Source organism: Columba livia, chromosome 1, assembly GCF_036013475.1.
Source record: "Columba livia isolate bColLiv1 breed racing homer chromosome 1, bColLiv1.pat.W.v2, whole genome shotgun sequence".
Classification (NCBI taxonomy): Eukaryota; Metazoa; Chordata; class Aves; order Columbiformes; family Columbidae; genus Columba; species Columba livia.
Window position 1 is genome coordinate 69414110 of NC_088602.1, and position 27313 is coordinate 69441422.

The window sequence follows — 27313 nt, forward strand, 5'->3', positions numbered from 1 at the left end:
AGGAGACCTGCCATCTCCCTCCCTGCAGACCGCCAGCACCGGGTCCAGCCCGCCGCGCTGACGGGAGGACGCGGCCGCACTGCAGGCAGAAACGCACACCCTTCGCCTCCGCCGGCCAGCCGACTGGCTCCCGGCCGCCACCGGGAGGGGGAGAGCCGAGCTACTCTCGGCACGATGACCCGTCCCGTCCCGTCCCGTCCCGCTGTGACACCTCCGCCCGCGCCGCCGCTGCAGCAGCCCCCGCGCTTTGCGGCGCGGCCGTTGCGCCGCCAGGGGGCGCCGCCGCCCCGCGCCCTCCGCAGCCCACCCAGGCGCGGGGCGGTGAGCCGGAGAGGCGCGCGAGCAGCTCGCGCCCGCCCCGCCCCGCCCCTCCCCTCCCCGCCGTCACGTGCCCGGTGTGAGAGCTCCCCAGCTCTCTCGGCGGCGGCGCCGCCGCACGCGACGTTCCGCGGGGCGCGAGCCGCTAGGGGGCGCCCTGGCGGGGGGGACACGGGCGGGCCGGCCGGCTGGCCTGCCCGGCGCGCGCCGGCTTGTTGACCGAGCGGCGGTTGGTGGCGCGAGGCTCTCTCGTGACGCGCTCGCAGGAAGGGCGGGGGGAGGAGGGGCTGCTGCTGGGGACACCGAGGCGGGGAGGAGAAGGAGGGGGGAGAGAGGAAGGAAGGAAGAGAGAGAGGAGGGAGAGCGCGGCCGGAGCGGAGAGCGGAGGAAGGCGAGCAGGAGGCGGTGACTGCGTGCGTCCGTCCGTGCCGGGGTGGGGGGAAGCCGCGATGTGAAGCCCCCACACGGCCCGGCAGGGCAGGCGGCGGCAGCGCCCCGGGAATGTGCGTCTGGGACTCGGCGAAAGGTGAGCGGGGGCTGCCGGAGCGGGCGCCTTCCCCCTCGCGGCGCGGCGGCCCTGGCCCCCATGGCCGCCCGGCTCTCGCGAGCGCGCCCTGGCGCGCGCGTGCGGAAGGCGGCTCGGGGCGGGGGCGGGAAGGAAGGGGGATCCTGAGGCAGACGCGGAGCCCGCAGCCCTTGCCCTGCCTCAGCCCCTCCCTGGGCCCGCGGCCTGGTCCTGCTCCCCCGCTTCCCCAGCGCGGGGCTCGGCGTGGGGAGCGGAGGGGTGGGGGCAGGGGTGGGAGGGGAAGGGTGGCGCGCGGGGTTATGTAACCGGCGCGGGGGCCTCGCTGAGCCCCGCTTGCCCGCGCGCGGGAGGGTGTGCGCGCGGGCGAGGGGAACAAGGCGGCGGGGGGTGACGGGCCTCTGGGCACGCGCGCGGGCGCGCCGCTGCAAGTTGCCGAGGGTGTGCCAGGTGTGTGCATGTCTGGGTCAGCCACCCCCGCTCGGCGCCTGCCCCTCCCCCGCCAGCCACGGCACCTGTGTGTGTGCGCCTGTCACATGAGGCCTGCGCTTCAGACACAACACGGTTCCCGAGGCAGAGCCCGAGTGGGGCTGCGAGTGTTTTGCTAGCTAAGGGGTCATTGCAGGGAAATAGGTTGGAGGAGAAGGAAAGCCCAGGCGCTGGTGCAGCCTTGCCCGTCTCGAACACACCACGCACACTGGGGCACTCAGCTGTAGCAGCATGTGTCTGCGGTTTTTCATCGTGTTCGTTTCAAGTTCTATTTGCTGAGCAATAGTGTTGGGTATAACCAGTGTGCCGAAGGGAAGAGACCCGTGTTTGATGAGTAAGCCTGTGCTTACGAACACCGAGGGACAAATGTGTTCACTGATGCTTCTTCACCCCTGCCCCATCTAATGTTGGTGCATTTTGCTATAGAGTTACTATTGATTTGACCTGTGACACTTAACAAAAAGCCCCTGATGAGAGATGCGCAGTAATGGCATGGTAACCTTAAGAAGTGAGAGAAAGATAATATCACAAGCATGTCATTTTTTTTTCTGGTGGAGAATCTGTGTTGTATGCTGTAATACGCAGTTATTTCTTATGCTTGAAAATTAATGTCAAAGTCTTCAAAATGACAGGGCTGTGAATACTCTGCTTGTATTAGAGATTTTCTTAATTAAAAGATGAGTTGGTGTTTCTTCCACATCTTGATTTGAAATCCAGGTCCAATCTCAAATTTGATATTGTAGTCCAAAGAAGCAAAACCAGGGGATTGTAATTTTACAATCCAAAATATCAATTTATTTAGATGCAAATGTTACTTAGATAAAATTGTTTTAAACAGTTGCCTAATTACGATTAATTGGAAGAAGTTATAGTTAAAATTTATTTCTGAAATAGTTGTATTTTACTAAGGTTTATGGTATTTAACACAGAAATGCAAATCTCTGACAAATTCTTTGCCATCTTGTTTCAAGCATATATTATTACCCATTCCCGCCATATTGTTCTTTCGTTCAGTCCGTTTCTCCCACTGGACAAAGTGCCAAATTCCTGTTAGTAAATAATCCCAAGCTGTCAGGCTGGAGGTCATTGGTAGGACAGTATTAGTAGAGGCACAGTGTCTACCTGCCTTTTGACTCACTGATGTTTAACTATGTGAAGACAGATTGTTTTGAAAGTAAAGCTCTAATAGTGAAAAAAAAAATAGCATCTTTCAAGCCTTGATAGTGAACTGATTGTACATTTTTCTGTTTACAGTATACATGTCTTTAGTACATTATTCAGTAATTGGTCTTTCAAACATAGCACCAGTCCATCTTTCTGGATAGTATGTACGTATTCCTACTTAGTCAGAGCTTGTTCTGATGCAGTGATAGTGTATTGTAACTGAGTGCTGATTTTTATTAGTATTTTCTGATCCCTTGACCTGGATGTCTTTTTTAAAGAAACTTCATGGGAAATTTTAAATCTTTCAGGTACTAGAGAGATTTTTTTAAAAGTAAGAATGATTCAAACACAAAACCAGGTTTTGAGTAGGTAGAAAAAATAAGTATGATTATAGAGACCTTTTTAAATATATCAGTTGTTCAGGCCAAGCAGGAAAATAATAACTTGCTTGACCCTGCCTTGTGCTTTCCCAATTTAATTTGTCATCTATTGGTTATTTCATGAAGAATGAATTTTTTTATATTGAACGTTTTTCTATTTTAATTAAAGGTGTGTGTTATTATCACTGAGATCTCTGTCAGCTCTTAGCTGCGTGTTTCCCTGGTATAGATATAACGAGGGAGCTTAGTATCCAAATGTTGAAACCTTCTCTCAAAAATACAGTCTAGATTAGTTTGGTGATAGTGCCATGTGTTTAGCAAAGCGTAGCAAAATGAGAAAGCCTAGAAGCAAATAGAAATGAGAGGGGCCATGGAGTTATAAAGTAAGTTGAAAGTAAGAAAGCAAATCTAAATGGATGCAAAAGAGCGTGAGGAATTTGGAAACCTGAGTAATATGGTATACTTGTGGAAGTGATGCTCCCTGAGAGAGGCTTTCTGCTCTGTTGTGGATACCAGACAGCATTTTAGTTGGAGACAGAAATGTTTTTAGGGAGGAGGGCCTCCCATGTCTGTGGTCCCTCCTACTTCTGTATTTTGTGTGGAGTAACTGGTGCTCATAAGGTAGAAGTCAGAATTAGGAAACTGGTTTTCTTTCTTGCTCTTCAGTGGAAGAGAGGTGTATGTGCTTTAAATTCTGGGCTGTGATGATAATTTCCATTACTGCAGCTTGTGTTTTCAAAACTAATGTAAAGACTGCTGCTCCTGTAGCTAAGGTATCTGTGACCATTGCATTCATCTAGAGGATGCTTTTAGTTTGGTATACCCATAGAAAGGATTGTTGTATCTTCTGTATTCTTTGCTGTAAATGCCAAAGCAGACCACGATCCCTGAATTTCAGTGTTAGTTTTTGGGAAAGTACTATTATATTAAATTTTTATTTTATTAATTTTTAAAAATTCATTTCCTATCTCAAAGCTTTAGGGTCTCCCAGTTGGTATTCTACCTCTTTCAGAGTGCTGAAGCTGGTGATTTGAAATTTAGTTGCTTGCATAAGTAAAGCTTAGCCATATTGTGGTTAACTCTTCTGCTTTGGTTTTGCTTTTGGTTCCCAGCTATCTGTAAAAACTTCAACCAATTCCCAACATATGGAAATTATCAGCTGTATCGTCCTTATTTGGTCTGCTTGAATTTGTGCAGACCTTTTCAGCTTCTTGATTTATGAAGGTAAATAATTCCGAAAAGAGAAAGCTAATTCTGCTCAGAGTAAGACACTGCTCAGGTACCTTGCAGAGTCATTTTTGCAAATGCAGGTGCATTGGTTTGAATGCCAAAATGTGAAAGCAGGGCTGAAGCTGTGCAGAGTAGGATCGACAACTGCTCTGAGGTTTTTCAGTGTTGATTTAAAGATTGGCAGTATTCTGCCAGGGTGAGATATGAGGTGTATTTTGGCAGCATCCTGAGGACTGTTGCCAGAATTTTTTGTGAGATTCTAGTTGTCAGTGAATATCAAAAGTAAAATAAAGTTTGTCCATCATGTTCATGACTTCATCTTTTTGAGGTGACTCAGGTCAGCTGTTAGTTCAGGGCACAATGAATCAGCATCATGGTTATACTCCATTTAGATAATTTTGGAAACCTAGGAGCTGTTGCTGTTTAGAGAAAACCATGAAATCACTGGTAACTCTTAAAAATAGGAAAGCCCATGACACCATGGCATGTAAGGTAAATTATGAGTGCAGTTATCAAGTACAGTAAATGTATTTTACGATTTTGTGCTTTTGAATTCAACTCCCATTTGAACTAAAGAACTAATATAATGTTCTGTATTGAAAGGATACTGCTCCTGGTTTCTGCATCTGCCTTTTGTTTTCAGGAAACATTAGAGCATTGGGAAACTGGAAAGAGTGGCTTTTCAGTCACTATTTCCTAGACTTCCATGCTGAAATTGCGTTATTTGGTAAGCAGTTCCGAGAACACTCTTACAAAACAATGCAGGGCAAAGGGAGAGGACTAATGACTTTTCACTTTGATATCTAGCTGATCAGGAATTAGCAGTTGTAAGTGTTGTCCCTCCATAATGATTCCTATAATTTCTGCATTGATTTTTAACCTTAGTTCTACAAACACCATGTTTGCCTGGGGTAGGCCACTTTTTGTCTGTGGTCTTTTTGTATCGATCTGTCTCGAGGAAGCAGCAGTGTAACACTGATGTCAGATGTACTTAAAACCACTTCATGACAAGAATGCAACTCAGATTTGAGTTTTATTCAGGGACGCCTAAGTAATAGAGCATTTTTGTTTTGTCCCAAGAACAAGAACTTGGAAATGTGTTTTTCCAGAACACAGAGGCACTGTACTCTCTCTTTTCTTTTCCCTCAAAATCTAGGGGAAAATTTGAGAATACATTGTATCAGATCAAAAGTTTGCCTAGATAGTAGTGAAGAAACTATTAGGGATACTTTGCCTTGACATTCTGATTTCCTGTAGTTTGCTGCCATTTTAAAAAAATATTTAATAGCTTTTTATTCCATTCATCTGTTCAACCCCTATGGACTTTTAACATCCTTGGTGCTCTGTGTCAGAGAATCTGCAAATAAACCAGGCAACAGATGAAAAACTATTTCCATTTGTTTTGATCTCTCCACTTACTAATTTAATCTGATTCTTCTAAGCCTTGTTGGTCTGAGTTGATGATAAAAGTATTGTCCATGGACTAACAAAAGATGTCAAAAACTTGAGTAGAAATTTAGAACTTCAAGGCTAAGCATAGAAGCCATATCTTGTGAAGATTTTACTTCAAACAAGATTTTGCAGCTTTGGAAGTTTCAAAGGCAAATCCAGAAAAACATTTGGTAACCTGAGTATTCAGTGTCAGTTGGAATTAAGTAATGTCATTCAAAAGCTGCCATGAACAGAAGATCTGCCTATTTAAATACTGAATCTGTGGTTATCAATACTTTTGCCAGTAAAGTCACTTGAGTTCTTAGATTTGTGCTGCTGTACATGTTTAGGGCTGCCCATATATGAGGGGAGAAACGGTCCTCCTTACTATCTGACATCAGCTACCACATGAGACTCGCAGAGTGGACACTTCTTCTGTACAAGTTATGTTTTTTTTAGAAGTGGTGCCTTCTCATTACACTGCTTAGAGGATTCACCCAGAGAGCGAATTTGTTTCCATGGCATTCTCTGTTGCTGAAATGATTAGTCTGGGCAGTGAACAATCAAATTGGTCAGCAACAAAAATAAGTTTGTTGTGTACACACGCACATACATTTATATACACACATATATAACCAAACAAATACATAAAATCAATCAAAAATATACAGTCTTTTTTGACAAGATGTCACCAGTCTGCTGGTCTGAAGTCTGGGGAAGCTGAAGATAATGTATGTCAGGAGTTTTTGTCAGAGCAGTTCCTCTTCATTTGATGTTAACAAATTCAGAGCATTCACAGATTCTTTTGATCACCTTGTGAAAATTTTCCAGTTGTTTATTTGGGACCGTAATACCTCCGCTTACCCACTTTTCCTGCCTTGTTAGTTTTGGTTTGTTTTTCTTTTTTTTTTTGGTTTTACAAGGATGCTTCCCTCAGTTGCTCTGAGGAATTCTAAGGAAGCCCTAAATCATGCAGCAGCAGCAGCAACTGTTCTCGTATTTGGGAGAAGGGATCATGGTTTACTTATGCTACGCACTAGTTGCTTGACCTATGCTTCAGCATAGGCTTCTTGTGTACGATGTGAATTGTAAGACTGGATTGTCTGACTGAGGAGTGCACAAACTGAAAACTACCTAAACGAATTCTATTGATTTATTAGGTAGAAAAATGACCATTCCGCTCTTCCTTTTCAAAGAAAAGAGTAATGCTATTCTTTGTTTTCAAATACTATAGACAGCTAAACATAGGGTCTTGAAGGAAGAATACACAAGTCATATACTCATCCTCCTTATTGTTTCAGGTACTCAAGTCCAAGAGAGAAAGAAAATTTCCTTTTGGTGATTTACAGTCCATTCACTATGTTGCTATTGAGAGTCCTAATTCCACAAGCAATGCTGCTTATTCTGATTTTACTTAATGGATTTTATTCTGGAATCTAGACATTTAGAAGCTGTCATAAAGATTGTGAGTGTGCTGTGTCCTCTTTGGGTTGAAGCTCCAAAAGAATGTAAGTGCTCAAGAGAAATAATTAAGGCAGTCGCTGAAGTCTGCTGCCAGTGTATTGTGACAATTAGAAGAATTGTATTAAAGAGGTGATATTTGAACTAAAAAGTGTATTGAGCTACATGGTTAAATGTAGCAATGAAAATTTATGAAGAAGAGCCACTCATCACTGAGGAATTCTGAAGGAGGGTGGGAAATTTTACTGAACAGTGTAGAAATGTAGAAACTGAAGCCATAGTCTTCTGTGAGCAAAAGAAAAATTCAACTGAGTTAAACCACTACTCGTGACAAGCTCTAAATGGACTGTAGGTGCTCCTGAGTGTTACTCGTAGAGGGGAATGAAACATTGACAGTTGGTCTCAAATTGAATCTGGCTTACTATTTTTCAAAGAACTAACTGTCTCAAATGCCATGTATAAAAGCAAAAAGACTATATTCTCAAAAAAAGATTGCTCAAAGCTGTTGCAGACTGTGCAGTGATGCTGTTTTCTGTACCTTGTACTCATGGTTTCTTAATTTGTGACAGTTAACACAGTCATCTGTCCCAGACTCCAAGTCAGTTGTGAGGAGGTCTAAACACTTTTGTCCTGTGTGGCTTTCATTTAAATGGTTACCTGTTGTACAACTGCTTTAGGTCAAAATACATGTATATTTCTTTGTTGTTATTGAGTATTGAGTTCTTGATGTTAAGGTAAACTGATCTGAAATAAAGGTCATTTTGAGTTGCAAAAATAGTCAGTTTGGAAATGGGATTAGTTTAGCAGAGTTCTGTGTCTTTCTGGTGGAGTGACTGAACTGAAGGTCAGAGTGTCATTTCTTTGCTGTCAAGCTCAAATGAAAGTATGCACAGAACACAGTTTTAGAATAGTCATCTACACATAACTCCTTATTCTGAAGGACTTGATTTTTCTGTGCTTTATGTGGATTGTATGATATTTCACCTTTCTAGCAAATGTCATGGATGTTCCTATTTTAGAAAAATACTATTTCTAAATTTCTCATGCTCACTAACAGTTTTGTGTCTTATATTTAATTTGGCCAAGGTTTTAGTGATTGTTCTTTCTTAGTTTATACTCCTAGGTTTACTCATAGGAGACAGGGGTGGTGTTGGGTGTGTTTTGGGACAGGTATTTTTCAAGTGTCTTTCAGCTGATTTCATTTCTGTTGCTTTAAAATATCAAAAATTGAACTGCAAACCAGAACTTGCTGGTTGACTTTGTAATATCAGGTGCTTGTTATTAGAACCGATTATCATCAGGGCATGTGTGGCTTAAGATGGGGATCTGTTCGATTGTAACTTGCTATGAAAACTTTTGCCCTGTAGAAAAGGTGAGGTAGCCTACCCCTCTTTATTGAGGGGGTGGAACATAAGCAGGGCAGTTAGTGAAGAGTAGCTAGCTCATTGTATCCACGTTCATGCCACAGTTGGACTGTTATAGCCATGACCCTAGAAGTTGGTTTCCAAGATAATATTAAGATCTCACTGGCAATAAAAGGAACAGTCCCATCCATTCCTCGTTTCTGGCCTGTCTGCTTTGGCTTTATCTGATGCTTTTGTGAGTCAGTTCAGCTTGCTGAACTAGCAGGAAACAAACCCATAAAATTATGTCAGTTTTCTATTGATTTAGTGAACTGAATTGCACATAGCACCAGTATGAACATAGAGGTCGTGTGAGTCTAGAGGTAGTGGAGAGGTTGGGAAGAGGGGATAGAGCCTATTAGGCCAGCAGAGGTTGAGGAGCAGAACCATCCCTTTTGGTGGCAGTTAGCCATCAGGTTGGCTCAGCCATCTTATGAACCCTCACCCTGAGAGTTTATTTCCTGCCTAGAATAAAATTAGTTGCTTCGCAGCATACTAATTAGTTTATTTTAATATGGAACAGTAGTCTTAACTCTGAAGTGTCTAAAATCACAGGATTTACACAGTATCTAAAACATTTTGAATTATCTTTTTTATTTTTAGGTTCTTTGACTGAATTCTGAACTTTTCAATATGTGGTAGAAAACTGTATTAGATCCTGAAGCAGTAGCTCTTTTTCAGAAGAATTAGCCAAGAATAGAACTCTGTTGTGCTGAGAAATGCGTAAACACATAAGACAGTTCTTTCCTCAAAGAGCTTGCAGACTAGTGCCAAGTAGAGTGGTGAGTTTGATGTGGAAGCTGGAATGTAGATGTATGAAACTCAAACAGGCCATGAAATACCCACTTGTTGGAAACAACTTTTAAGCTGTGCTGAGTTGGGGTGGATCCAATCTACAGTTCAAGCAAAAAATTATGATACTCAGTGGCACGAGTTATCCATACTTCGTTAGCAGTAGAGTTGCACCTTCAAGAATAAGGCTTGTGGTGTTTGAGTATAGTCATTAAATCAAGTTCTTCTGCATTAGAGGATATTGACAGGATGTTCACACTGGTCAGGAATGCAAAATAGCTGTTTGAATGTGTTATACTTTCACTCATCTTTCAGTTACCTGAAACTGGATTATCTGGATTAAAAGCTACTAGTGCCATGTGTTTAGACACAAGTTTAGTAGGGTTATTTGTTGAGTCATGATGCAGCTTCATTTTGTTTTTGGAAATAGCTCATTTGCTTCTGTGCAGTGCAGAGCCAGAAAGTGTATATTCTCCCAGATTCAAGTTGGCTCCTTGAAGAGGCAGCAGAAATATCTCTGCACTGTGTACATGGAAAAGGGAATGCTGAAGAGTATGGCAGACACAACTCCAGCTCGGACAGGGCTGATACTGACCTAGAATTAAAAAGCTCATGAAGATTCATCTTCAGTTCTTATAGAGTCATCAATATAAGTATGTTGTGCTCCCAAGCATTTTCCCCCATAATACCTGTGATTTTGGTCTGGGTTTCTTGGTTATCTGTTTTATCCCAAATGTCTGAGATAGCGGAAAGACACTTACTTGTCTTAGAGCCATACCAGCCTGAATTTAAAGTATTTTAAATAAATAACTTTCCTGCATCAGACTGTATGTGCTACAGGAGAGATTAAACCAAGTATTAACATAAACATTCACATCTAAATTCCGTGTTTTGCAATCTGAACTCTTACAGTTGCTGTGCAACTCCTCTGTATACACAGACATGTTTATAGATGTAGACTTAACGTTTCATTCCACTAGCTGATCTGTAGGCTTTGATTAACAGTCTTTAGTAATAGGACTAAGTGGTTGTAGGTTGGGAAGTAAAATGCTAGGCCTATGAAGCAGAGTGCAAAGGGATGTTACATACCTTTTCCTAGTGGGCTGTATTGAGTATTTCTGAGCCAGTCATGTACAAAGCATCAAAAACCTTAGTTTCTCTTCTAGCTTCAGTTTTGAAAAGGATTACACAGTAGAAATTTGAATTTTAGTTAAAGAACCCTATTTTGTAAAATGGTAAGATTTTACCATTTTTATGTGGTCCAGAAAGAGATGCATGGCCAAATTATGTTAATTTTGATCACAGGAATTATTAACTTGATTTTTTTTTTTTTCCTTTTCTTGAAACGTTGTTTCTCTTGCACTGAAAAATTGGATTCTATTCCTGGGAATGCTATTTCTACTTTTACAGGCTTTTGTGTAGTTTCAGAGTTGTTTAGGGTTTCTTTTTATATTTGTGTTCACAGGTCTAGAATATGAGCATTTCAATTTTATTTAGAAAGCTTTTCTCTAGGCAAAGGGTCATGTTATAGCTTGTCCTTCAGGTTCTAGAGATACTCTGAGAACTAGTAACTATGGTGGTTCACTTTCACTGAGTCACTGTGCCTTTGTGAAAACAGAAAAACAGTTCTGAAACAAGTTAGATACTACAGTCGCAAGAAGGATGAACTCTTGAATGAAACTGGCCTGCTTGCGATGGGTGTTTAAGTTCCCTGTTTTGTTTTCCTCCCCCGTCTTCTGCCCTCACTTCAAGGGTTCTTTACGAAGTATGTATGTTATTCATCCCTTCATTGTGATTTCTATAGAGGGAGCATCACATCATCCTTATAGTTTTTATTTAATGAACCAATGAGAATGTTTCAAATCTTGCTTAACTTTTCCTCTGATTTAATATGTCCTGTGCAAGATACCTGTCATGCTCATTTACTCTTTAGGTTTCAGCTGGGCAGCTGTAGAGGTTATCTTCATTCTCAAAGGAAAATTTGTGCTGTAAGCACAAATCTTTAATAGTGGAGGTTCTCCTTAGTCCAGAAACCTTGTTTCATCATTCAGTTCCTGGAACTACAAAGGGAGAAATTAGTCTCCCAGGCTTTCATATCAGCATAATAATCCCCAAACTCAAGACATGAGCCAGAGGCATCTAGTAGTCACTGAAATACCATGTTCCTAACTTGTGTGTTTAGAATTGAAGTGGACTGGCTGAGTCAAAAATCACATCTGCCAAGGAAATGATAAATCATTATCAGATGTTGTAAGCAGGCATTACAGCCTAGCTTCTCTAGTTTTGGAGGTTCTCGGAAGACAGCTTTTGTGCACTTGATATATCATGCTTTTAACACACTAACCTAAAATGGTCTTGTTTTCTGATTTCTAGTTTTAATTAAACTAGGCACGTATGCATGATTCTGATTTTGATTTGCCCTACTGGATGTAGTGTTCTGATCTAATGGCTTTTAGACTAGAGATCTTCCTTAGCTTCGAGTGTCCTGAATAAAAATTAAATGCGTTTCAAGGTTTCAGAAAAAACTTGCCCTCATGAAGGCAGTTCTTCAGTTTATCAGGCATCAGGTATTTTAGTTTAAGCAAGAGGTTGTGTATATGTGGGTCAGAGTAACTACCTATCAAATCCTATCTTCTCAAGAACTCAGTGGTTGGAATAAAGGACATCTTTTTGTTAGACTGATGTTATGGTGGCTTATAGTATGCATTTCGAATGGTTTTGAAGGTTCTTTCATTGTTTTGTTTTTCCAGAGTGTTTATTTTCATATGAATTTTTTTTTCATAGACTTAAAAACAGCCCAGGTTGGAAGGGACCTTGAAAGACTCTCTAGTTCAACCTTACATGGACAGGGAAGCCTAGATGAGATTTATCAAGCACGCTGCCCAATTGCATCTTAAAAATCTCCAGTGATGAGAACTCTATCATGTGCCTGTGTAGGTTGTTGCAGTGATTGATTTTTCTCACTGTAAAAAATTTCTTTCTTATATCAAGATGAAACCTCTTCTGGTGCAACTTGTATCTGTTGCCACTTGTCATCTCCATGTGGCTCCTTGCGAAGAGAGACCCTCCATCCTTTTTGTACTCACTCTTTAAGACTTTGTCTTCCTTTATTATGAAGGAGAAGGGGTAATCAATAGTTTAAGATTTAAGATTTTGGTGTTTCTTATGAACTCACACTGTTTAAATACCTATGGTATCTAAAAGCACTACATAACATTTTCATTAATGAATGTGGGGTTTTTTTTGAACTTACACTTTTCTGTTTTCCCCAATAACTTCTTATCCAGAAGTGATAGATTTGAATTACAGTTGACGTCAGCTGATGGAAAAATACAAGTTTTCCATATGAAATAAATCATGTAGCCATTTCCAGTATGTCCTCTACAGGAAAAAAGTCAGATTTGTATTTCATGTGGTCATCTAGCTCATCATTTGGCTTGCTGCTCCGTAAGAGTTCTGTGTTATCTATTAGATGTAATCCAGTCCACTAAAAATTAATTTCAGAAAGCCCAGCATCTTAAAAGTTGGTCTCTGAGTAAGAAATGCAGGTACCTAAAGAAAAAATATACTGAGGAGGGGTTGCTTTCTTTTGGTTGCTGGTATAAAGCCCATCTCCTTGACATGTGATTAATCTTTATAATTATATACGTATGTGTAGGTTATATATCAAATTACAGCAGCTCTAAGAATAATAGAACCAGGTGCCTCATGATCTTCCTGTTTTTGTAGAGGTCCTGAAACTTGTCTTTTCAAGGTAGTTATACCTGTTTTGACTATAATTCTATGATTGCCTAATTTGGCATATTTGCAGTATTCCATGAAAACGATCATATTTATGAAAACTTTCCTGCAATTGTGTCTTGTTCTGCAATCAAATTTGCCTGCAATCCAGGGTGGTTTATCTGGATTTCAGAATATACCTGCTTGGTGGCTCTAGACCAAAGTGAATTTAAGAGCTGAAAGCTAGAAGTCAACTTTCAGCCAGGTTCAGGGGAAACAAAATTTTAATGTGATAAAGGAGGCAGTCTCCAGAACAGTGCAGTAGAAGGCCTGGACAGGAAAATGACCAAAATGCATTATCTTCGTGCACAGCTGTGTATGCTTTCTGGTAGGCTGGAGACTGAGAGAAGCTTCTGTGCTCCATTACTGAAGAATGCTGTGTGGATAGGCCAGAGAATAGGTATCTTCTCAAAAGCAGACAAGGATTTAAAAAAAAAAAAAAAAAAAAGTTTACTTCCTTCTGTGTATTAACTGTAGTTTTGTGCATTTTTATGGACGATAAAGGAATAGAAATTAAATATTTAATAAAATAAAGGTGACTGCCTTAAATCTTCTTCCTTTTAGTTTCAGAGTCCTGTCCTCACGCTTTCAAGAGCTGATAGCCCTAAAAGACAAAACAGTGTTTTTATTTAGGGAACTGCTTAGAGTAGAAAGTGAGAGATTTAATGGCAGGCAGTGACCTCGTGATCTTACTACATCATTAATCAATATTTTAAAATCAGTGTTACAACAGCTATAGTTAATGCGAATCACTTGGGTGCAGTGCACGGTTGGCCACAGTCCAAAATGTTTAGTTTTTTTCTCTCCACCAGTTCTGTTCTAGCCTACTAATAGCTCATCTGGGGACACTGCTGTGTACAACAGATCATGGTCCAAGGATAAGTGTTTTGCATTAAAAAAAATCTGCAAATTGTCTGGTTGGGTGTAGTTATTTATTTATTTATTTTATCATCGTGAACAAACAAAGAACTCTGAGGAACAAATCACAAACCTTGCTATAGATCATGCTAGATCATCTAAACAACTGGCTTTTATTAACCATAAGATGGCCTTTAGTTTTTTCTTTCAGTTTTGTGTGATGTGTTGAATTGGAGCAACAGTGTTTGGATCTTTTATGATTAGCCCTAAATCCATTGGTGAAATGGATCTGGTACCAGGAGGTGTTTGCCTGCATCTCACCATGCAGATAGTATAAAATAGGAAATAAAAAGTTGTTCCTGACTTGGGCAATATTTTGCATGAACAGTAGCAACTGTATTTAAGAACCTTTTATTATAGGAGATGTATGATGAACAGGAGGAATTTAATAAATCATAATGGAAGCTCAACATTGTAATGAGTTTTTTGAGTTTTGGGTGAATAGAGAAAAATGTGTGTGTGTTTTTTGATACACAGGTGCTACACTATGCATTACTACAAAACCAAGTAACTAGGTTTTTATGCAATTTTTAATATTTAGGTTAACTCATATTCTTCATTGAAGCCCACTGAAAAATGTAATATTTGTGATAATCTGTAGATGACCTGTAATGCATCATTGAAATGACACTGATGATATTACTAAACCTCTAATTGATTCAGCGTTTTTCTTCCTACGCAGAAGCTTCAGTATGAGGCGAGGTGGATGGCGGAAACGGGCTGCCGATGGCGATGGCTGGGGAATATGGGTATGTTCAAAACCAAATAGCTTTTTTTGCAGAAGAGTAAGTAGTAACTGGCACTGTGGTTATAAAGGGTTTACAATTATGCTATATGTGCTAAAGGTATGCTATAACTTAAAACTTTTTGCCTCATTTGAAAACCTGTAATTAAGTTCAAAAGAAATTTTTTAAATTACCAGGTTGTGAAGTCTTCCTTCACAATTATCCACTGAATTGCATTATTAATAAGTGCAGACCCTTGAATAGTTTTAAATCACCATTTAAAAACTAAACTAAATAATTTTTAAAGTATTTATGGTTATCCTATATAAATGGACAAACAATAACTGAGATGCCTAATTTACATAAATGTTTATGATACTACTGCCTCATGTATATTTAAGAACTGAAAATAAATGGAGCTTAATGAATATTCTCTACATTATTTCTTTAGGTAATGACCCTCCAATTTAGCATCGTAACTTGCGTCATTCCCTTATTTCTTTTTTTCTTCTTTCTTTTTATTCTATAATAATTTTTATATAGATAGAATATTTTTCTTATGGAATAAGATTAAAGAAGTATGAAATAGATCCCACTATGTTGGTAACAAGGTGCAGTTATATTGAAGATAAGAATTTAGGGTGGAGGATTTGCTGGGTTTCATTTAGAAAAAGAATATGCATAATGTAGGTTGACCAAAATAAATTTGAAGGAATGCTGCTTACCTTTCCAGTCTTACAATTGATGAGTTTCTGTCTGTAAATGTTAGAAAATAAGACTGCCATCAACAGTTTGGTTTTGTTTTGTTTTAACTTAAAAACTAGGGCGGGTATATGTCAGCAAAGGTTAAGAAGCTGGAGGATCAGTTCCGGTCAGATTCAGCCATACAGCACCAGAAGGATGGAAATTCATCAAGTATCTTTAGTGGAGTTGCCATCTATGTCAACGGCTTTACAGGTAAAGCTTCTAGTTTTTTTAAGGATCTGTTCTGTTTTTTTTTCTGTTTTCTGTTTACCATCATAAGTGGAGTAAAGAACTGTAAAACACTTCAGTTGAAGCTGAGTTAAATATACAATATACAAAACATATACAGTAATTGTTACATTACTTTGTATTTCATCGTTAAGATTTTCAATATAAAATCAGATTTAGGTTCTGAATATAAGTATTACTTTGCTAAATCATTTACATGAATGATCGCTGATAGAAATAGCAGTAAATTTTTCCAAATTTCTGTGATTTTATTTGAAATGAAACTTTTTAACTTCCTCCATACTCCTACATATACTAATTCTTTATTTTTCCAAACTATTGATGATTGCATTGGATTTGGAGCATATGCATTAAATTTATGTTTGGGTAGATATGTTGGGGTTTTCTTGCTCAGAGTGGTGTAATGCTTGAGACAGTGAACCCATTAATAGTGGAAGGAAGAACAGGACTTACATATGCATTGTCTGTGATGGACTGATAGTGCATGTTAACTGGAGTAAGGTTTTTAATCTACCATACTTATGTACATATTTCTCCTGGGTTCTGTAAAGCAGCGTAATAACCTTTTTGAAACTTCCCTGAAGCCTTTTTCAGGGACCTATGCTAGGAATGTTGTGACTATTACATAACCAATGAGTAGAGCTTCTATGGTATGGAGCAGGGCTGGTTTGAGCACAGGGCCCAAACAGGCTGAAGAAGGTTAAGGTTGACATGTTGAACTATTAATACATCTGAATCAGTTCTTTAGTACAGGCAGTTTCTTTAGTGAAAATCTAGCATTTGCATATTCTTCAAGGTACTAGTTCCTAAATAGAACTAGTCAAGGTGGTTGTCCAAAAGGCTGGAGTAGGAAAGAGAACACCTGGAGAAAATGTATGCTATTTTTAGTTAAAAGTTAGAGAAACAATCAAGTGTTAGAAATATTTTGAGAGTTGACAGTAGGCCCCTGGAAGGAATTGTAACTGTATTCTTTCAAAAAAAAGTTTCTTCTTTCCTGTATTGATAAACTTTTTCTTTTTTTTTTTTTCTTTTTTCCTCCCTGCCCCCTCACCCCAGTATCTTGTGCCAGAATGACTATTTAAAACATTCTGTTTGTGCTGACCTAAACTTTTTAGTGCCGATGTGAGACCACTGCAAAGGTTCTCCAAAAGCTAATTTTTTTTTTTTTTTCTCCCACCTCTGTTTGCAAAACAAGTGCTCTTTTTAACATGATTGAGGGGATAAGAAGAGTTGATAATTTTTAAGGTATTCTCCGTTTCCTGTAACAATTCTAGGATAACCTGGTAAGGAAAGAGTGAGTTAACTGCTTCAGGAAACCAGAAATTGTATAGTAGGAATTCTATGCTGTTGCTAAACCCTTTTGATATTAATTCTTGTCTGTTACTTTTGGGTATAAACTACTCTCCTGAACTCTGGTGAAAAGATAAGTATGAGTTACTGTAATACTTGATTTTGTGTTATGTTGATATAGTTTTTAATGTAGTTTTGGTATTAAATCTACTTGAGTATTCCTCCCCCTACCACATGTTGTAGAAAGATCCTCTATAACAAGTAGCACGTTTACATTCTCAATCAGTCTCTTCAGAAACAGTTTTCTACACTTCTTTAGAAATGCTTTTCTGATTTGTTCTTTGAAGAACTTGTGAGGTTTTTCAGGAGAAAAACAGTGGTTTGCACTCTTTCTGATTGTGGCATCATATTTCTCAATTAAAGTTGTTTTTCTTACTGTATTTGCCAACACAAAGCAGGAATATTTCTGATTTTAATTTTATAGATCCCTCAGCTGATGAATTAAGACGACTAATGATGTTGCATGGAGGCCAATACCATGTGTATTATTCCAGATCAAAAACAACTCATATCATTGCCACAAACCTTCCAAATGCCAAAATAAAAGAATTAAAAGGAGAAAAAGTCGTTCGTCCAGAGTGGATCATGGAAAGGTAAGTTTAGCTCTACTGCTTTTGGAGATTTCTCTTTTTGGAAAAAAAAATAAGGAAAGTCTAGGAACAGCATTGTAGAAGATTGCATTTTGAGATTATGGTATAGTTTAAAATAAATCTGTCCTTGCAACAGCTGAGTTTAAAAAACACTGTTACATTGAAGATATGCTTCTTAGTGATTGTTTCTTAAGAAACTTCACTAAGAATATTCAGAAAGTCTCAGGCATATCAGAAAACTGAACACTATCCTGTTGATTCTGTTCAATATCCAATCAATTGACCAGCCTTCATCTCAGTATGTTTAAATAAGTACCAGGTGATTGTTTCTTAACCTCTTGTCGATGTGCGTTGCATAAGTTTCATTTCATCTGTAAATGAAGAAGCATGTAAATGGAAAAGCGTTTTCATAAAACTGAAATTCATCTGTCTAAACATTTATCATGATGTGACTTTGTAGAAAAAACCAAAACAAAACAAACTTGCAAGTTTTATATACAAATACTTTATGTTCTTTGGTTCCTCTAGGCACTGGAATATATAGGATCAACTGAAGTTGTCCTCAGGTCCTTGAAAAAGATGATAGCCAGGCTCAGAGCAGTTAATCTGGCTTGCATTCCGTCTGAGGAACCCATGGGAAATAGAACAGGCAGGAATATGTTCTGGAAGTCATTCTGCCAGTGTCATGCTATACTTAACTAGCCTCTTTCCTAGATGACCAGCAGAAACAGACAAGGAACTGTTCTCCATATATACTTGTAAAGTCCTATTTGCAGTTCCTATTTTCAGTTTGCTGATTTTCAGTGCTTTGGATTCAACTGTTTCATGTAATGTATCTTTAAGGTAGATTTTTTAATCTTTAATCAGAAATGATAGGTTCGTCATTTTGCAAAAGACTTTAGGTACGTTTTTTAAACACGTGTAGGGCGTCACCCACAAGTTTAAGGACTTGGAAAACTGGTGGTAGGTGTGTTTTTATTTGAAAAATGTAGTTGTTTTCGTTGATGCCATTAAAGCTTGTTACGATTTTAACCAAGTTGGAAAAATCCATTTGTATACATTCAGTAGAAACTTGCTAGAACCTAATGTATGAAGTCTCCTAAAAGTTTCCATATGATATCTTGTGTTCAGGTTCTACTTCTCCTTGTTCGGAAATATTGTATTGCTGAATAAGTCAGAAGAACTGAGTACAGACAGATATACAAGGCTAGGTACGAGGAGACAGGAAACTCACTGTCTCTATAGAACAAGATTTGTGTTAGAATCTGGAATAAAAGCTAATTTCACAAACCCTCCTCATTTTTCCCCTTCCACGCAACAGTACTGAAGAACACTCACTGGTTAAATATTCTGTCTCTGTACATGGAATATTGAAGTTCTTCTCAGTAGATAAGTTGGTGAAAGCTGGTGCAGTGGATGTAGAGGTTCCAAATTTGTTGAAATATTCACGTGCACATCATGTTAGTGCAATATGCTGGGTTTTTTTTTTTTTTTGGAGGGGTGGGTTTTTTGGTGTGTTGTTGCTTTGTTTGGGTTTTTTTTTTATTATTTTAGTTTGGTTAAGAGTCAATACTAAAATGTTACTGTCACAAACAGCTGGTAAAGCAGTGTTGTTAGATCTTCAGTCTTGTCATCCAATGTTGCAAAATAAAAAGGTCGCTTGTCTGTGGAGATTTGATTTATTTCTTTGTGTGCACACATTATAATCTAGTCTTTAATTACAGGATCGCATGCTATCTTTTTTCACTATGGTACCTTTCACATTCTCTTCACAGAAAAGACTGAATTCAGGTCGCAAGTTGATAATTCAGTGTCTTGGTTTTTGCTTCGTCTCTGTAGCCTTGTAGTTTCTGCAAATGACTTGAATTCTTTGATGATAATGGAATGAATAATGAATTCATGTATTTTTTTGGTGCTTATCACTATAGCATTTCTACTTTCCAGATGAATTTACCACAGCACTTATTACAATGGCTATTGTTTTCATTTTTTGTTTGAGAGCCACCAAAAAGACATTAAGGTAAAATACCAAAAACATCAGTAATTTGGAATATGCCATGTGAACTATGTAAGATAAGATTTTTCAGAGTTACCTATGTATAAGGATGGTAAGGTGTGTGTTGAAGTTTCTTCCTGCATTAAAAGCTTTGCATAATCTGAACTATGAATATTCTGAACTATGGTCTAAAATGAGATTCTCGTAAACTTGTTGCTAAATGCTAGTAGCTCTAGAATTTTCGTTTAATTAGCATAGAGATCCTGTTGTAGCAGTAGTTGCAAAATCCAGTATTACAGAGTAATATGTGGTTGGTTTAGCAATGAAATAATTCTTACTATATTCTCCTACTTGCATGGTTTTGATACCTCTCCATTTGTCCAACAAATGAAGGAAGAGACATCCAGGCAGTCCTACTTTCTAAATATTTCTTCCTTTATTTGGAAAATACTTGACACAATTATGTAGCTTGAAAAGGCTGTTGTGCAATTTCTAGTGGAAGTCAAATGAAGGTTACTTAGGTGGTTTAAATTTTAACAAAACCTGATGTTAGAGCTTGACTTTCAAATTTGAATATTCTTTTAACATTCTTCAACATTTATAATAAAATGACTTTTCAGAGAGTGAGGATAACTAACCACTAGAAGGAGCTACCGATAGAATTTGTGGCAGATTGAGTGAATGCTTTTCCTTAAATATCTGTGTTAATCTAACACAAATGTGAAAAAAAAAGATTAATATTATTTCCACGGGGAAAAAAGTCTGTTAGATTGCATTTAGTTTTATTTTTCTGATCAAGTATTGAGAATGCAAAATATCTGAATAAATGAAAGCTACGAGTCTTAAAACATTTACAGCTTTCAAAAGAGATGTTGTGTTACCTTAACACTTTTTTTGGAAGCTAGCAAAGTATTGAAGGGGAAAGAGATGGCTTTTATAGCTGTATCAGAAGCAAATGAAGTGGGCCTGCTGTTGAGTGGTGAGGCAACTTCATGACAAAGGATATGGAAAAAGTTGAGGTACTCAATACTGCCTTTTCTTCAGTGTTCAGTGGCAAGGTTACTTTCGTGCCTTGAAGGCCTACTGTAGAGTCTGGAGAAAAGAATTGCTACCAAAATATAGAAAACATAAATTATGGTTCACTTAACAAAACATGATATATACAACTAGAGTATCAGATAGAATGAGAATCCAAGGGGGCTGAAGAAGCTGGCTGATATCAGTGCTACACCACTCTCTGTCATCTTTGAAAATTTGTGGCGATCAGATGAGATTTTCCAGAAGACTGCATGAAAGGCAAATGTTGTGCCTGCCTTCAGAAAGGCAAGGAATAGGAGTCCAGGGAACCACACTGTGATGAGCTTCACCTCAGCCACTGAACACTATAGAAGATACCTTCCTGGAAGTTAATATCCAGGGTGGCAAATCATGCCTGATCAGCCTGGTTGTCTTCTGTGGTGAGATGGCTGGACAACTGGAGAGCAGTAGATATTGTTTGCTTTGACTGCAGTAAGTAAGGCTTTTGGCACAGTCCCCCATTGCTGTCCTGGGGAAGCTGGGGAAGTCAGATTGGGGAGATAGGGATTGGATAATTCGAGTGAAGAACTGGATCAACTGCCTGGCTCAGACAGTAACAGTCAGCAGTTCAGGGTTGAATTAGCAAATAGTTGCAAGTGTAATTTCTGAAGGGTAGATACTGGGGCACGTGCAGTTTAGTGTCTTTGTTTAAAATGGGGACATTGGTGATGCAGTGAAAAGTACCTTCAGCAAGTTTGTGGATGACAGTAAATAGAAGGGAACAGTTGACATACTGGAGAGCAGAGCTGCCCTTGGGAGAGCCTCAACAAACTGGAGGAATGGGATGACAGAAACTTCATTAAATTCAACAAAGTCAAATGCAGAATCCTGCACATGGTACAGAATTAATTCCACACAGCCAGAGATACACTAGGGACTTGCTGGCTAGGACACACCCTTGTAGGGAAAGACTTGAGGGTCCTGGTGGACCATGAAGCAGCAGTTGTGCCTTCATGTAGATAAAGGCTAACAGCATACTGCATTGCATCAGCAAGACCATAGCCAGGAGGTCAAGGGAAGTGATTCTTCCAATCTGTCCAGCACTTCTGAAGCTACATCTGGAGTTCTGTGTCTGATTTTGGTCTACTCAGTACAAGACAGATACTGACAAACCAGAGTGAGTTCAGAGGAGACCTACCACCAGGAATAGGGGCCTGGAACGTGATATATGACAAGAGGCTGAGGAGGCTGGTTTTGTTCTACTTGGAGAGAAGATCAGAAGGGGATCTAATTGCTGTCTTTTGATATGTATATGGAGGTTACAGAGAGCATAGAGACAGATTTTTCAAGATGCACAGCAAGAGGACTAGGTGATGGTCACAAGTTGCAGCAAAAGAATGGCCAAGTGTAAGGAAAGAGTAAGCAGTGTAACACGTGCCTAGAGAGGTTTTGGAATCTTTGCCTTTGGAGATACTCAAAATTCGGGTGAATTCAGCTGTGGACAACTTGATCTGACTTTAAAGATAACCCTGCTTTGAGCAGCGTTTCTACTAGAGACCTGTGGAGGTCCTTTCCAACCTGTTTTTTTTAGCGATTATGGATTCTGTGATGTAGGGAGTGTGGAATGGGTAAAGATGTTGAATGAGGCATCTAAAATAGGATTCCTGTTGCTGCATCTTCAAACATTTTGAAAAAAACCCAAATCACCTATGTATTGATCTAGTAACACAGCTACTCCGGTAGCTGAAATCTTAGCATGAACAAGTTCTTAATGTGGGGTTTTTTATCATCTTGAAATCGCAATAATGATTTTGAAATATATTCACGTGGTGATAGGAGAAACCGTCTAACCAGGCATTGTAAAAGCTTAGTTGCTGCATCACCACTTTCTGTACAATAAAGCTTTGGAACTCTACCATGTGTATTTTTAGCTCTGTTTAGCAGTGTTTAATGTAAATGATGTTCCTGTGCTATATAAATTATGCTATATATTCACGTATCAAACAATATTTAATTGATGTAATTTTAGGGCTGTTTTTACTATCACATTGCCATAGAAACTTTACTGGGTCTCTATGTGTATGCCTAACTAGTTTTAATTTATCTAATTGGGAGACATGATCTCCCACTATATTCTTCTCTAATTGCAGCAAGAAAGCTCCTGAGGGCTTTTGTTCCACTGTCCAGCTCCCTTGACAGTAGTACAGATTTGAGATAGCTAAAAAGCACATCTCCAAGATAAAACATTCAGGTGTTGAAGAACAGAAAAACAATATTTCACTGGGCTAAATTGTCTTTAAAAATTTGAATCCAACTGTATCTTCAAAACTGAATGCTAATAGAAACTTGTTTGATAGATGTTCCTCTGTTTCAGCATCTCTGACCCAGTGTTCAATATAAAGAGTTACATATGAAGAGTAGGTGAAACACAGGCTGGAAAGGCTATTACGTCCTCTGCTGGCAGCAGGCATCAGGGTGGAAAGATGAAATCATGCTGTGGTGTATTTTTGAGAGGATACCACTTCAAAATCCATTACTTCCCTAAGGAATTTAGCAGTTACTGAAGTATAATTGCAGTTTCAGATATTTATGGAAGGTCTGTTTGGAAATTATTCTTCTGTCTAGATTTCTTCAGTGAATTTTCCTCACAAGAAGGAGTAATTACCCTGTTGGAACTGAAAAAGTAGTTCCTCTAGTAGTAAACCACATCCTAGCTCACCTCCTTTGAATTCTACCCAAATTTTCTTGGAGCATGTGCATTTTGTTATTCCATGTTTAAGAGTTCATTCAGCATTGCTTAGTTAGAATAGCCTGGACTACTCACCAGGTTTTTTTAATGGGGCATTGTTTACTTTGCTTTTGAAATCAAATATGTGGAGTTTGTGTATATCAGTTGGAGAAATGGATGTAGACAACTGACCAACACAACTGTGCGAACATCTTTAGTACTAGCAGTCCCCACATCACAAATTGCTGTTCAGTTCAGTCCACTTAGTAGTGGGAAGGGGGTTGTGGAAGGGATTGCAAGTACATATAGCAGAACAGCAGAAGATTACGTCCAAAGTAGTAGTTTGTTGTACAGGACACATTTTTTTAGCATAAGAGGTTGAGGTTTTTTATAAAATGTCTTAAGTAGTAACCTGTTCCTTTTCTGTTGCTTTTTTTTTGCTTTTGTTTCAGCATTAAAGCTGGACGCCTCCTCTCGCACATTCCGTATCAGCTTTACACCAAGCAGTCAAGTGTTCAAAAAGGTCTCAACTTTAATAGCATATGCAAACCTGAAGATGCCATGCCAGGTCCAAGCAATATAGCTAAAGATCTCAACAGGGTGTAAGTGTTTCTTATCTTGTAATGCATATATGAATTATTTACCCATAATGGGTTTGCATTTATAACTATATATCATTTTAAAAATTCATTTCAGCTTTATAAAAGGGAAGCCCTGAGGAAGTGAAATTTAAAAATAAGGTATAGCTGTATAAATAGTTGAGGACAGAATTACAGTTAGCTTGATTCCAAGCCTTGTTTCTAATCTTCAGACCACACTTTGCTTGATAATTGTGACCTGGGAGTCCTAGGATGTAATATATCTGTATGGAGGCAACAGGCATACATGGAAAGATTCTGACTGGTGGCACTGAAAATTAGGTTTTTATTTCAAAACAAAAAGCTGATATGATTTAATTACTTTTGATAAAGGTGTTGCTAAAGGTGCATAGGAACAAATGTACGTGCATACTAGTCATTCTTTAGCTTCTTAAAAAAAAATAAATCACAGTTTACTTTATGTATGGTAACACCAAGGTTTAAGTCACATTCGAGAGGGAAAATGGCTTAAAAATCCAATTACAGTATTAAAGACTCCTGAAAGACCTTTAGAAGGGAATAGAAGAGAATGCACCAACGAAACTTAACTGGCAGCGGAATTGGAATTTGGAAAGAAACCTTCCAGTTGAACAGACTGTTCTGTAGGTTTTTTTAAAGATGGTTCCTGTATCTTTTTCAGTAGCACACGTTCATTGTTCAGAGGTAAGAATCATAAAATTATAGAAAGATTGAGGTTGGAAGAGACCTCTGGAAGTCATCTGGTCCAATGCTACTGCTCAGACAGGACCAAGGATATTTTACGAGATACTAGGCTTTCTGATTTATGATGGTGATCTGTGTTCTTCCACAGTCCCTTGATTTATTTAAAATACAGTTCTGCATAATCCTGAGGAGACTTTACCACGAGTGGGATTTGTCTGTGTTTTGGAAAAATAAAACCTGTGCCACAAAATGGATGTCCTAAGCAGTATATCTTACCTGTATTTTAAACAATGAGTGATACAATCACCATAACTACTTACTATTGCATGGTTATTGGTTTCTGAATGAGATTTAATCTGAAAAGCATGAGTTTCTTTAAAAGTCTGCCCTGTCCTCTAGTGCTATATCTGTACCTTTGGATATACCACTTTCAAACATGCAACTCCTCAAAAATATGTTTAATATAGTTTATGATTGTGATAATCTTAACCAAATTGTAGTCACAGTTAATTGGCTTTCTGCTTTCACTGGTATACTGGATAGGTAATTATTTCCCACCTTTTTTGTGTATACTTAAATTGCTAGCTTTGGGAGTTAGGAGTGGTGGCTGGTGTTTTTCAACAGGTGAAGAGTATATACAACTCTTGAAGGCTTTGGTTTTAATTCCACTTAGGGTTTGTTACAGGGATAATTTTTCAAATGAAAGCTTTACCTCTGCACTGTCAGAGTAACTGTAAGTTGCCTGTGCACTTGTGGCAGAATACTTTGTTTTATATGCACAAAAGATGAAGAGTAGTTTGTTTGGGTTTTTGTCAAAAGTTAGGAATATGTTTGATTTATAGAGCTTGAACAGATTTTACCTTGAGAGAAGATAAAACAAATCTAGCACATTAATCTAGAATAATTTTATTAAAAAACCCAGGAGGTTTCTGTGTATTCTTTCTTTCTTTGTAACTAGATAAGGAAAATTGCATCTCTTGATACAAAGATGGTTTGCATATTCCTGCACCATTCATGCAGTCCCTGGTAGTACATTTGTGTTAACAAATACTTATTTTATTGTAATTCGATTGGAGGCTGCTGGTCAAGTTAAAAGCCTTAGAAATAGCTTTTCTAATGTGAGCAGGATTTTGGTCACTCCTGTGTAAACTCCTGGTGGTGCTGCATTAATAATACACCAAATCTGTGAAATGTTTTGTACAGCAATACAATATTTTGTGACTTTGAGAGGACATGGCTCAGAGTTGGAGATAATTGTCTTGAGAATGTAAAAACTACTCAAGTATATACTGTTACCAGTTAGGAAGATAAATACTTAGCACTTGAAATGATGTGTAAATGTGCCTTTTTTTTAGAAAAGATACGGTATTAAATAATCATATATGTTTCAGAAATCATATTAAAAAGTCTGAGATGGAAAACGAGATCACATCCAATGGAATAAGTAGCTGGAATGAAGAAGAGGAAGAAGAAAGTGGTGATTTTGGATTTACAGAGCTGGAGCAGATCCTTCCTGGCCAGAAACAAAATGGGATTCAGTCTCACAAAGACAGCACTGCCATTTTTAATGGACACACACACACTTCTACCAGTGCCTTAAAGACACAGGATTGCTTGGTGCCCTCCGGCAACGGTGTTGCAAGTAGGTTCTCTCCAGGCCCTGTGCAGGAGGAGGGGAAGACTGAAAAAGGCATGGTTGACTTTAGAGACTGCACAACGCAGCAGTTGAAGCAAAGCAACAAAAATACAGACTTCTTGTGGAATCCACATAGGACTATGAGTAATTGCTCCTCATCTTCATCTTTGCACAGTACTGCTAAAATAAATGGTGCTCACCACTCCACTGTTCAGGGGCCTTCAAGCACAAAAAGCACTTCTGTACCTACTCCTAGCAAGGCAACTTCCTTACCTGTGTCCAAACCTTCAGATTGTAGTTTTATTTCAGACTTCTATTCACGTTCAAGACTGCATCATATATCAACGTGGAAGTGTGAATTGACAGAGTTTGTCAACAGCCTGCAGAGAAAAAACAGCGGTGTCTTTCCAGGAAGGGAAAAATTAAAAAAATGGAAAACAGGCAGGTCTGCACTTAAAACTGACACAGGTAGATACTTGTTTAAGAAGGTTTATGTTGAGAAGGTGCCTCATATCTTTGTACATTAAATGTGTGGCTGACACTAAGTAGGTTAGTTAGTATTCAATATTCACATTACAGTCAGAGTGTCTGGAAAAGCTTGGTGACTTTGTGCTGAAGACTGAAGCATCCAACTGCTTTTGATTTTGTTTGGGTTTTTTTAACTTAAATTGTGACAATGTGAGACTCTGGTCTATATTCAATTCTTCCTTGTAGAAATAATATTCCTGACTTTACTAAGATATGTGGATTGATCAAGGGGGAAAAAAATACTATATCTATCTAAATACACAAGTTTGTAGTTGCCATATGAAAATCTAAAGGGGGAAAAAAAGCAATAAATGCAAGAAAAAAAACCTTGCTGCTTATAGTTCAGTGTGAAAATCTAAAAGTTTAGTAGCATTTGGAAGTGAATTATTTTATTATTTTTTTTATAGTAAGAGTTTTGTATGCTTCTGGGTCTGTTTAAATGGGTGACAGTGTCGCATGAGACTTCTGATCCTGGCTTGTGACAGAAGAGAAATGTTTTATGTCTTTATATCAAGGACCAAAATGAAAAAATATGTGTAATTCATGAGAAGCAAAGTGTC

The 27313-nt window shown here is 38.8% G+C and overlaps 1 protein-coding gene across 5 annotated transcripts in view; it reads left to right on the forward strand.

The window, feature by feature from the left end:
- Window positions 1–620: 620 nt before the first annotated feature.
- REV1 (REV1 DNA directed polymerase) overlaps window positions 621–27313 on the forward strand; it is a 62101-nt gene continuing 35408 nt past the window's right edge. For 4 of the 5 annotated variants that reach the window (XM_065049835.1, XM_065049836.1, XM_065049837.1 and 1 more), the window contains exons 1-6: window positions 621–844; window positions 14572–14638; window positions 15439–15571; window positions 17382–17550; window positions 23741–23890; window positions 25981–26693. In XM_065049835.1, coding sequence (XP_064905907.1) covers window positions 14582–14638; window positions 15439–15571; window positions 17382–17550; window positions 23741–23890; window positions 25981–26693 — 1222 coding nt within the window. In that variant the 5' untranslated portion in view covers window positions 621–844; window positions 14572–14581. Of the gene's footprint in view, window positions 845–14571; window positions 14639–15438; window positions 15572–17355; window positions 17551–23740; window positions 23891–25980; window positions 26694–27313 lie in introns of those variants that run through there. The other variant, XM_065049839.1, reaches the window with a different exon arrangement.